This window comes from Talpa occidentalis, unplaced genomic scaffold (genome assembly GCF_014898055.3).
Source record: "Talpa occidentalis isolate TD23 unplaced genomic scaffold, MPIMG_talOcc4v2.1 talOcc4.3, whole genome shotgun sequence".
NCBI lineage: Eukaryota > Metazoa > Chordata > Mammalia > Eulipotyphla > Talpidae > Talpa > Talpa occidentalis.
The window spans coordinates 22,015,583-22,028,603 of record NW_023603184.1 but is presented as its reverse complement, the minus strand read 5'-3'; the positions used below and the strand labels follow the sequence as shown (position 1 = coordinate 22,028,603).

Genomic DNA, 13,021 nt, shown 5'->3' with positions numbered 1-13,021 from the left:
AACTTTGGGTGCTTGATTTAGAAACTATATTCTTTGCCTTTCCTGTATTGTTTACTAATTGTATTAAAGTTCCTTTTCATTAAAGTCTCATGTTTTGTGTTGATGCAGCAGATGGCAGAACCTATTTAGAGCAGGCAGGTTTGTGGGGTCTGGGGTGCCCCTCTCCCTGCCCTGTAACTTACCTTGTGCTGCTTAATGGGAAAGTTGCTGAACTCCCCACAGGAACCCATGAAGTCCACTCACTGAACCCAAATAAGACACGTTCAGGTTTCAAGGCAAACATGGCTGCTTAACTCCACCCCTAGTTCCCCTATCCCTTCAAGAAGTCTGGTTGGTGGCATGCTGGGAATTGTAGTTCTGAGATCTCCTAGGCTCAGTGATATGTGGCATCTGTAAAGAATTCAGGGGTGGCGTTTGTTCAGGACTTCATCACTGACTCAGAGTTTGCCCTTTAATGTTCCTCTAATACTCAGAGTTCCCCTAAGTTCATTTCTCTTCTGTCTAATAAATACCCTAACTGGACAAGCCCTTGACCTTCAGATCCTGCCCTGGATCTAAAGGGACTTCTCTGATCTCACTGGAATGAATGATCATGAGTTAACATTCAAAGCAGTTTGTTTATATTTTATCTACTCCCACTTGTCTTTCAACATGACTTTTTCAGCAATTCAAGGTTAGCACATCCTGTTAATGTAAAACAAATATGTAATTAAGCAGGATGGGCTCATTTTTTCTGTGACTGCTTGCAACTACAAATAAGTATGTAGTTTGGAGGAACTAAATAAAGAAAGTGAAGATGATTAACCACTTTCTCTTTAAAACACAAAATTACAAACCACAGCAGACTCAGTTGCAAGCATATTCATGATCCGGGGAGGAAGGGAGCAAGAGTGGTCTGTCAAATATGTTCTTGATGCTTCTTTTGCTACTGGTGAAAACCATGTAGCCACTGGGTGGAGCACATAAAAAAAAGGATTTATTTAGGTAGATAGCTATAGATGTAACCACTGTGACAGTCAGGCCCTTTAATTGCATTTCTGTGTACTCATGGTTAAAACTGTAACAAAATTATATACTTTGAAAATGGACTGTACTTGCAAAACAGATAAAAACCCTAATTTTAGCATGCATTATATTATATGATTTCACAAACTTGAAGCTCTTTTATTTCAGTCAAGTTTGGTTTTCTATTTAACCCCAAGTTTTAAAGACTCTTTTAGAATTTAAGTAGTGTGTATAATATATTTAGGGAATACAAACTGGCTGACAGCATATTTGAATCCATGTATGAGATCATCTTTTAATGGAAACCTATTTCTCAGAAGCTCTTATTTCTTTGCCACAGCACTAAAGATCAGCTGAATGCTACATAATGGAGTACTTTAGTCAATATTTTAGTCCATTGGGTCTTAAGAGTTCCTTTCATTGCTTCAAACAACATTTATATTGGCATTTTTATGCATCATGTATTTGATTTCAGAGTCTGGAAATCTTTCAGTTTACTTCCTAGAGTACTAGAGTATTACAGACTAACAAAAAATAAATTTCATGAAAATTAAAGGAATAAATATACATTTAACAATAAAAGGCTTGTTTCTACAAAAATCTACCACTTAAAATCAATTAAACAACAAACACAATAAAACGAAAATGACAGCCTGTGGTTTAATAATTGAGTAAGTGAAAACATACAAGTTATTACATCTATTACCTCAAACAACCCTTTGAGTTAGAAATCATTGTTATAAATAAGGAAGCTGAGGCATAGAAAGTTTGAGAGACTCACCAATTGTTATACAGGTAAGGACTAAGAAAACCTAAAGTCAACACACTTTCCCTTAAACAATATTACCTGATGAGAAGGAAGAAAATCAAACTTTGGAATATTATAGAACACAAAGATATCTGTAAAGTGATGACAGAAGAGATTTACTAATTGCATCTTCCAGTGAAATGAAATCATTCTTAGTAACTGCTGAGTGAGACATTTCAAAGAAGAAAAAATGAAAGAAAAATATAATTAATTTAAAATTTAAAATATAAAGCAACTGACAAAAAATAAAACTATTAGACAAAATCATAGTTTATTTTAGTTTCCACTTTGAAAAGCTATATGATGATTAAGAAATGAGCTTGGGAATCAGGTTGATCTGGGTCCAAGCTCTTGCTCTGTCTTGATAACTATTCATTTCTGAGCAGTTAAACTTTTGTTGCCTCAATTTCCTAAATAAGTTTTAAAAATATGGATGCAATATTAATTCTAAGGAGGAGGAGTAGGAGTTCAAAAGAGTACTTGGAAGTCAAACATGAAAGGAAGGAAAAGCTGATTCAAGGGCAAGAGGCTTACCTTGAAGATCTCTCCAAATGGACCTCAGATTTGCCCCTCCTTGGAATGGAAAAGGAGATTTTTTTTTTTTTAATCCATCATTGCCTCTGGGTTAAAGTTGCCTCACACTATGCTTTTTTCTCTTTAAATGTTCATACATGTGTCATTGTAGAAGAGTGGACATAGATAAGAAACCCACTTCATGAAGGAAGACAAAATCCAGGGCAAAATTTGTGAAATACTCATAGTGCTGAGCCACGCCCCTTTTTAATTATACATGTGTACATTAATTGCCCTGGCAAAAGCTGGAATCAAAAGATGAGCCAAAAATGTAGCTATTGTCAGTGGATGGAATGAGGGGATTTATTACAAATGCAAGGAGTAATTTTTGAAAATGTTCCATATTTGAATATGGTGATAGTTACATAATTGCTGATACATCACAAACTTATTTAATTAGACACTTTGAAGTTGGTATATTTAATTAAAATAAGTATAACTATTAATATAGATTATACCTCAATAAAATTGATTTCAAAGAGTAAACCAAGTTGATGTGCAACATACCCGAGCAGTGTCTGATAACAAGTACTTGCCTCATATTGTTCTAAGGAGTCAATGTATTAATATATGAAAAGTGCATTAACTGATACATTGCAAGTATTCAAATAGTAACTATTACAGTTTTTTGTCATTAAACTCAGATAATTCTGGTAACTTTAAAATAGTGGAAGAGTTGGGAAATTGTAATTTGATGGGAGATTGATTTAGTCTTGAATTTGTTCAATTTAGGTTAACGTTAGTAGATATAAGTAACTCATAAATTTTGTTAGGATCTAGGAATTTTAAGTGATCAGTAAATGTGGAATTGGATATTTGAATGAGAGTCTTCCAAAGAAGGCATAGCTGTGGAAAAAAGAATAAATGAGTATAACAAGGAGATTTTGCTGAAAGATGAAAGAGCCAAGGAGATCATTTAGTATACAAAAGAAAGATGGAAACTAATATTGATTTAATGTCTCCTATGTGCCAAGGACTTAACATTATTATTTAAATTTCATAACCACACCATATGATGGATATGTTTGTTGCCATTATAAAGTTTAGGGGATTAAGCTATAGAAAGGCTAGCATACAAGCTCAAAGTTATACAGTCACTAGGTGGTTGAGTGGGGATTCAAACCTGGGACAGGTCTGCCTGATCAGAAGTTCTGACTTGACTTTAACCTGTGTAGTATTCCTTCCACATCCTATTCTTGAAGAGTAGGAGAGTCAGAATTATAATGGAGACTCAGAATAGCACAGGTTAAGATAACCATTGTGAAGATTTGGAAAGAGTCACTGATTAATGACTGTTACAGGGCAATGAAGGGTAATCTTTAAGGAAACAGTTTCTTTCAGTGTCTTAGGTTAAAAAAAAAAATGATAATAATGAAAATGTAGAAAGAGTGGGTGTAGAATCCCTTGATGGAAAACTTTATCTGTGAATGATGAAAGAGAAGTACAGCAAAATAAGGGTATTTTGCTCAAGATCCCAATTCCCTTACTTGGTACAGTGAATATATTGATAGGTCATAAGAGTTCATTTTTAAACCCTGATTTTGCATATTCCAAGAAAAGTAACAATCCTAGCATCTACTTAAACAAGAGGATGTGGTTGCTTTATACCAAAGGATACTCTTACTATAGGAATATATTAGCCCTAATGTGCAGGTGGGCCTTGGCTTGTCTCTTCTTGTTGACATTGCATGCCAAAGGTCCAGCATCTGTCTTCAAAGAGATGCCAGTACATTGCAGCTCTGATTTACTGTATGTAACTCTGATGATTCTAGTAGTTTCTTTAGGTCCATTGATGAGGTTAAATTAAACTTTAGATTTAAACTGGGTTCTGAGCAAGTTGCCCCCATCAACACTCTAACCACCTAGAACATTATTTTGCCACAGTCTTAACAAAATGTTTATGCACCCAGAGCTTGCTAAGTGAGCAAAATGAAACCTCAAAGCAAAGCAAACTCAAATAAAAGCTAGACCCCAGCCCGTCACTTTGCATTCAGCCACTGTAGTCTGTCTGACTTCTGCCCTCTCCTCCCTTGGAAAGTACTTTCAATAAAACCTTGCTTCACTTTCTAACCTATTCTCTTTCAATCCACCCCCTGTGCTAAGCTAAACTAGACCACATCATAAATTGTTTCTTCAGAACTCAAAAATTATTTTTTCAGATTGGCATTTGGCATTTTCTGGGCCACTGCCCACTTAAAGTGTGTAATATGATAACTCGCCCAGCTGCTAGAAAGCAAGGGGCAGTGGAGGAATTAGCTACTGACTCAGGGAATACGAAATGTGATGGTATTAGTCATACAATTCATTCATCAAATATTTGTTGTCAGACACCGTTCTAAATGCAACAGTGAAGAGAACCAACAAAACCTCAGCTTCCATGGAGCTGATAAACAAATAAATATGGCTGAGCAAATAGAAAGTCAGAAAGAGGTGACTTCAAAAAAGAAAAATAACACTGGTTAAGAGGATAGTGGCATGAGAAAGCACTTAGTATGGTCAGCAGAGTTCTTTCCAAGGAAGTGATAATTGCACAGACAACTAAATAATGTAAGAGATGAAGCATCAAGCATTGTGTGAAGATCTTTACGGAGAGGACAGCAAATACAAGTGCTTGCGCAAGTGATGGGGAAGTGTTTACTGTGTTTGAGGAACTACAACAAGAAAGCATGACTGGAAAGTGATGGGAGAGGCGGGGATAATATTTAACCAGGCCAGATTGTGTGAACAGAGTGTTAGAATCCTACTGACAAGATTTCCCCTATATGTGATAGAAAGCCTTGGCAGGAGGCAAGCAGAGGAATGTCATTTGAAACCACTTGCTTTTGCAAACAGACATGGGAGAACATATCCTTGTTCCTAATCTTTTACTGAGACAATCTTCCAACCCTTTAGTCTGAGAACTAATCTCATTTTTTCTAGTTAGAAGGTAAACTAGACATGCCCTATTTTGTTAGATATGAGTACTAAGTATTAACCAGCTTTTGTAATGACAATTGGGCCAATCTGTAAAGCAACCTTATCTAGGAGAGAGAAGAGTGCAGGATGGTAGGCAGTGATGAAGGTGCTAGTAAACAGCCCTAGCACTCACTCTAGGGGCCCAGGATTCAGAGAGATAAATTTTGCAAGTGAAGAGACTAGGCCTCTCATCTGAAAATAGGAGATAGCAAGGAGGTATGGGATTATGTACATCTTGCAGCTATTAATTTAAATTCATTTTGCAGCTAATTTCTATTATAATTAAAATACTTTTGTATGCCCACCTTGGTATAAGACAAAAGGCACATATTTTTTAAAAAGGGACTACCAGATGTTTGTAATAACATTGAAACAAAGCTTGAGTAACCTTGAAAGAAAGCCTGAAATCATTTGGAGTGGTAAGATCAACATCTTTTTATCCCCAATCTAAATTTATCTGTGTGTTCAATTACATTAAAGGAACATGTATTCATTACTCGGACCATAATTTTGAGAAAGTATAGTTGAAGTTGGAAATCAAGAAATATAAAACATAATTATAGAAAAATAATTTTATTATATTTATTTTAATCTATGTAAAGCAAAGATTGTATACTCATCTGTTTAATCACAATATACACAGCACCTAGCAGAGTTCCTGGGGTACAGGAACAACATGAAGTTAATCACGTTGTAAACATTTATTTAGAATTAAACAATGATGAATAATCAAGAGGTAAAAAACAAACATATTTAAGGAGGTATCATGATCACGAGTCTACTGCTTGATTTATGTGTATTCACATTTCCAACACAATTCCAGAATAAGTCAAGTATTTCAAATCATTTGACCAGAACATTTGTATTCCTAGAGGTTTAAGTAGGGAACAGATGACAAGACATAGAGAAAACAAAGAAAGTTTTCCAGTTCCATTAGCCATTACCATCACCAAGACACTTCTCTTTGGGTCTTACCTGTAAAAGGCAATTCTCAGTTCAAAAATGACAATACAAAGGGGAAAAAGAAGAATAGTATAAAAACAAAGAAAGGCCAAATCTATCTTGGTCAGCTCCTCCCTGTTTTTAAATCATCTCATCCCTGGCCCAAATTCAAAGTCACTCCCCTATCTCCATTCAAGACCTTCAGCTCAGACCCTCACTCTTAGTCCATCCTTACTCCCTCTACCACCTTTAAACAGTAATTATTATCTTCCAATTATTGGGGAGCTAGCAGTTGATGGGGTCTGGAAACCACAGAACCAAATCAGAGGAGCATACCAAGGGTGGGATCATTCACTGCTTGAGGCTGACAAGCTCAAGGAACCTAGAGGCTCTTGGGAGGTGGCTGAGGGCCGGATGTGACATAGATTAGTTTTAATAGAGGCTAAATATTGAACACCTTATTCCAAGCACTCAACACTATACTGACAACATCCTCAGGAGGTGGGTACTATTACATTCTCAAGTTAAAGATGGGGGAATGGAGGCTATTAGAAATGTGCCCAAGGGGCCTCTCCCTCCCCCCACCCTCACCAGTAGCACAGAGGGTTGAGCACACAGCGCTGTGAAGCTGTCTGCAGCCTCTGTAGTGTGGGTTCGATTCCTGGCCAGCAAGGGAGATACCCACATGGCCTAGCAGACCTCTCCTGACTTGCCCACTGCTCTCCTCAGCAGTGTCTTCAGTCTATCTGCCTGTTCTGCTCCCCGCTCTGTCTCTGGTGAATCCTCTTACCCTCCCACACCTCTGACTGTACCCCAGTTCCTGTATAAATAAATAAATCTTTTTTAAAAAAAGAAAGAAAGAAATGCACCCAAAGCCATTCCACTTTTAAAGAACAGAGAGAGGCTGAATTCGAACAGAGCTCAAAACACTATTCCCCCCAACCCCTGACTACAGCCCAGGCGGTCCGGTTCCTAGTCCAGGACACAGGCCCTGCCAGAAGAAATGTTACCACCACGCGCTGGACAACCGAGTGAGGGGGCAGTTAGAATCTTAGAGAACCTCAGCCAAGCGCGGGCTTAAAGGGGGGTTCCCCTTAATGAAAGGGAGGCTTTTCTCACCCGACAAGAAATAACGCCCAAACTGGGAGTGCCTCAGTGAAGGCGCTGGGCTGGGCAGATGGACGAGGATCCGAACCAGAGGTTGGGGGAGCAGGTGGCCCCTCCACAGAGATCTGGGGAGGGCTCAGAGAGGGCGGGAGCCACAGCTCCTGAGAATGAGGAGTCCTGGAGATGGGCGGGAAGCCAGTTGGTCAGAGGGCAGAATGGCCAAGAGGGCGGGGCAGTGCCGGGGGTCCCGGACCCCGACTTGGGGCTGGGGGCTGCGCGCCCCGAGGAGGGGCTGGAGGCGGCGGGCTCCGAGCAGGGCCGGGAGGACCCCAGCCCCGAGCCGGCGGCGGGGCGGACGACGAGCCGGGTCAGACTGGAGTGGGTCCGCACAGAGCCCGCGGGGCCAAGGGGCGGGGAGATGGCGGCCCCCGAGGCGGGGAGCGCGGCGGATTTTGAGGTGAGGAGGAGGACAGAGAGGCGGGGAAAGACGCGCAAAGCCGACGTGGGAGGAAAGCTGCGGAAGCCTCTTCCACCCTGGAAGAGGGTGGGGAAGCGGGGAGACAATCAGCACCGCACGGTTCGGGAGAAATACTTGGAGAGGTACCAGGAGCACTGCCGGGAGCGCAGGCTGAAGGTGAAGGCCAAGGGCAGGGCGCAGGGCGAGAGCAAGCTGGAGAAGAAGCCTAATTGGGTGAAGCTCCCGAGACTGGAGGAGACCGAGAAGGAAGACCCCAAAAAAGAGGGGGAGAAAATCCGGCGGCCCACGATCAGATTCAGTATCTTCCCACAAAGTCTCAGCCAGTCGGTGGGTCCGGCTCTCTCCGCCTCGCAGTGGCGCCTCAAGCGCCGCGCCTCCACCGTCAGTGTCATTAACGAGCTGGCGAAGATGGGCGACCCGGATGTGCTGGAAATGGTGCAGGAGCAAGGTAGGCGCAAAAGGACCACTGGCACAGGGACCCCAATAGCAGGGACTCGGGGTCCCCGGGGGGACTTGGGCGGCTTTCAGGCTTGGGTCCCGGGAACGTTCGCAGGTTGGCGTGGTCCGCGGGGGCAGAGGCTGCAGCGCGCACAGGTGCACAGTGTCGGGGTGAGCGGGGTGGGTATTGGTGCCCCTACAATTTCCTCTTTTTCTCCCGCCAGCCCCTGGCCTAGGTCCTGTGACTGCTGTGGTTACCGGATTTCCCTGCTTGCTCCCCCACACGCCGTGGGGCTGTTGAGTAATACCCGGAGGCCATGCAAGCGCTTTGGGCTGGTGGTGTCAGGGCCCTTGAGCCCTGGCCCTGGGGTGAAACGCGCCCTCCCACAGAGAGCCTCAGCTTTAGGGTGCTTGACAGCGGTCTGTGTGTGAGCATCTGCCCTGGATACCTTTAGCCTCTGTATTTGCATATTACTGCTAGTGGTTTGAGGTGCTTGTTAATTATGGAGGAAAATACTAAGCTGGGTCAGTTTGTAATCCTCATGCCCTTGGGCTGTATTACCAGCTTTGACTCTTAGTTCCCTTGAAAAGTATTTGCTCATCGTTCGCTAAGAATTTTGGATTAAATACTGTAGATCTTTCAGTGTACCCATTTTCCTAAAAATGTGCATATTTTTCGTGGTATTGTTGGTATTTTAAGAAATAGCAATGACTCCAAGTTCCCTCTATCTTCATGTTTTGGCAGTAGATCTAAACAGGGGAACTTCTTTTGAGTAATAAAATGTCTAAGCAGTTTTACTCTATAGTCTTTAAAGGCACCACCCCCTTAAAATAAAATATGTACTTCCTTTTCTGAACAGCTTTATTGACTTGCGTACCATTAAAGGTACTCATTTAAAATATACAATTCATGTTTTTTGAGTATACTTAGAATTTTGCAATCATCAGCATGATCTAATTTTAGAATATTTTTAGGACCTGCAAATAGAAAATCCTTAGCAGTCACTATCCACCAGGGCTAACCTTCTCCCAACTCCAGGCAGCCACTAATGGATTTACTGTCTCTATTATTCTGTACATTTCATGTAAGCAGACTCATACAAAATGTGGTCTTTTGTAATTGGCTTTTTTCTCTTGAAATGTTTTTGAAGTTCATTCATGTCAGAACTTATATCAGTGGATCATTCCTTTTTGTTGCCAATAATACTCCATTGTATTGCTATACCACACTTTATCCATCCATCAACTGATAGACATTTGGGGTTTTTTACACTTTTTTTTTGTTACAAATGCTATGAACATTCATGTACAGTTTTTGTGTGAACATGTTTTCCTTTTTCTTGGATATTTACCTAGAAGAGTGGCATTGCTTGTGTAGCTCTATAATGAACATTTTGAGAAACTGCTAAACTGTTTTCCAAGTGTCTGCACCATTTTATATTTCTACCAGTAATGTGTAAGGGTTCCAATTTCCACCTCCTCACTGTCATTTGTTATTGTCTCTTTGGTTTCTAGTCACTCTGGTGATTGTCAATGGTATCTCAATGTGGTTTTGATTTGCATTTTTCCCAGTAACTTTTGTGTTAATATATTTTCCTCTCTCTATTAAACAATCATATCTCTTCTTTGGAAAAATGTCTATTCCTTTATACACACCTGTTTAAGTATGAGTTACAATAAAAAATAAATTAAAAAATATAAAATGTATAGATACATACATATATACATACGTATATAGGAAATGTCTATTAAAATTATTTGCTCATTCAAAAAAGGAGTCATTTACCTTTTTTTTATTATTGCATTGTAAGATTTCTTTACAGTTGATGTATATATGATTTGCACATGTTTTCTCCCATTCTGTGGATTGTCTTTCATGTTGATGGTGTCAATTGAAGCACCTCCATTTTTTCAAATCAAACAATAATTTAAGGATAGAGGGAAACAAAACTATTGAAGACTTTAATCTTTGACTAATGACTGCTAATTATCAATAAATTTATTAGGGAAAATGATTGGTAGTCAGTGGCACAAAAGGAGTCAGATGACTTGCAGATGTGCAAAATTATAAATCCCTTTCTATATTTCTTTGATGACTTCTTCCTTTGTGGAGAATTGCTATCTTTGTAATTTCAATAAACTGATGGCCTCATTTTTTTTTTCAGTTAAAACTTTCATTCATTCCTTATTATCAGTCCTTCTGAAGTAAAGCTATGAGAGTTACAGAAATTCTTCATTAAAGAAAGAGTGGAGGAAAAAAATGTGGAGTATATAACTTTCTGTGTACAAGGAAGAAAACAGTTCTCAATATATCATTACAGAGGTTGACCATAACTCTCTTTCACATATTACAGTGTGATCTAATTTAGATGCAGGATAATCTTACTATATTTAAGTTAGTATTACTTCAGCATGAGGTCATACTTTAGCTTGAGTCCATCTCAGAAAGGTTTAGAACTTTTCCCAAAATGATTGCACTTTTCCTTTTCTTGGCAAAGGTGTTTGTAATTTATTTATATTCCCACTTGTGAGCAAAGCTTTTCCTCTAATTTGAACAGTAGGAGAAAAGGGTGTTGACGTGGAATATATATTTGATGACTGGATCTGTCCAAATTCCTGCTTCCTGCTTTGTAATAGATTCAGAATCCAAGCAGCAAAAAAAGTGTAGAATTAGTGAAAGCAGGGCCTAAGGAACAGACCCTTAGGTGACTTATTTTTCAAAATGTTTCTTAATAAATCACTTATTTTGCTGGGTTGGTTTTACTGCCCGTCTTGAGACCTGTTTTATTGAGTTGTATGAAAAGTGCATTGCAATGAGGATGTATTTTTTAACAGCAACAATCAATGGATTTTTGGAAGCCCAGTTATAAATATGTTTCTTCTTGCAGTTTAATTATACAGTTTTGAAAACAAAAATATTGGTTGAAGAAGCTTGAAAATACTGAGTTCCGCGGCACCAATTTTTACAAGCCCACTTTCATTTCTGTATTTTTAAGTACAAATGGATTTCTTAGAGTAAATTTACCAATGCAATAACTCTGGATCTTTTTTTTAATTATATATTTTCTGTATTGCATTTGAAGAGTAAATACAAGCAAGTTAAATATTAGATTTACATGTGATAAATCCGCCCCCCAGGAAATGTTAACATTTTGCATCTAGACCCCTTTGTTAATAAGACATTTCTAAGATTTTTTAATGTTTATTTACTGACAATTGAATACATAAGCAACTAGTGATAACACAATTATTTTCCCACTATCTCAATAAATTTTTAAAATGGAATTCTAAGGGTAATGTGTAATAGAATACTTAAATATTTAAGTAAATAATGCCAGTAAAATAATGCCAGTAAAACATCAGCTGTTGCTGAAATGGAACAATTGATTGATTGACATTATAAGGAAGCTCTCTGATTTGAAATTTTAGTTTTCTTGATGTGATTAATGACACATTCAGTATTGGAAAAGACACTTTTAGGGTTTAGTATTGAAAAGGCAGCTTTTAAGTTGTTTACATCTTTACGACTTTGAAATTAACCAAACCACTTATCATTTAGTAATGTGAATATTTGATTGCATATCTTTTATTTAATGCTGCTGGATGGAGTGTAAACTGAGAAGACCATCTGGTAAATATGAGGGCTATTTTTGTGCTGTGGGTTTGCTGGGGTATATATTCTTAGTAATGTGCTTTCAGTGAGAACTCAAAGGTCAGTCTTGGGAATGATTTTACTTTGTTCTTATAGCTTATGATTCTCCATAGTTATTGGTATTAAACCCTTCATATCTCTGATATCTAGCCATAGAAAAAGTATAGTCATTTCTACCGATTTTTAGAGAAAGTTGGAGGGATAACAGGAAGTTGGTTTCGACTGGTTAACTTCAAATCCTGTATCTTCAGATAGGCCTCTGTTTTGACAGAGGTTTGGTGATTATGCTTCTGTGAGTGAATGTGAAAGTGTTTAGGTCTACGTAGGTGTGAACACAAGTGTGTATGTGAGAGAGACAGCTAGTAAGCATTAAGTGAGAGAGGGAGCATAATCTATGAGGAAGTACGTCTGCTTTTCAGAAAACAATACTGTTTACAAAGTGGTGAGTGAAGCTTGCAGTCTCCTCTGAGGAGGTATTTGGACTAGGTACCCAGAGAGGACTGTATTCAGGGTGAAATGGAGGTAGCTATGAGTTCGTCTGGAGGGCAGGTGAGGTGGTTTCAGGTGACACCTGAAATTAGGACATCATAACTGATAGAATGTGAAAAATAAGCAAGAGTTAAATGAGGAAGAAAACAGCTTAGCTTAGGAAAAAGAAGCAAGTCTAAAGATGACTTCCCCTCTCTCCTGTTTGTCTCCTTTGTAGTATTTTATCGTAGTTTTTGATCTCTCTCCTTTACAGTATTGTAAATTTCCTAACAACAGAGGATCAACAAGTGTCATCACCCATCCTTGTTATTAGTATTATATTGATAATCGTTGTCAAGAATCACACAGTTCTGAGATGTTCTGTGTGTCGTCATTAGACAGTAGCATGTCACAGTGTCATGGATAAGTGTAGAAGATGTGATACACCTGGGACAGAGACAAAGGACAGTTTAGTGCTCACAGCATTAGCACTACGAGCTAGAAAGAAAAGAGATGATTATTTGGAGAAACTATCTCGTTCCTGTTCTACATTCTCAAGTGTATGAAGTTATGATAGCAGTTGGAAATGTGTTTT

The 13,021-nt window shown here is 39.0% G+C and overlaps 1 protein-coding gene across 1 annotated transcript in view; it reads left to right on the top strand.

Moving 5' to 3' along the window:
* The first annotated feature begins 7,809 nt into the window (after positions 1-7,809).
* The window catches only part of ANO5 (anoctamin 5), a 56,920-nt gene continuing 51,708 nt past the window's right edge, over positions 7,810-13,021 (top strand). Inside the window, exon 1 of the mRNA XM_037522583.2 lies at positions 7,810-8,316. Within this exon, the coding sequence (XP_037378480.1) occupies positions 8,277-8,316 (40 nt within the window). The 5' untranslated portion in view covers positions 7,810-8,276. The remainder of the gene's footprint in view (positions 8,317-13,021) is intronic.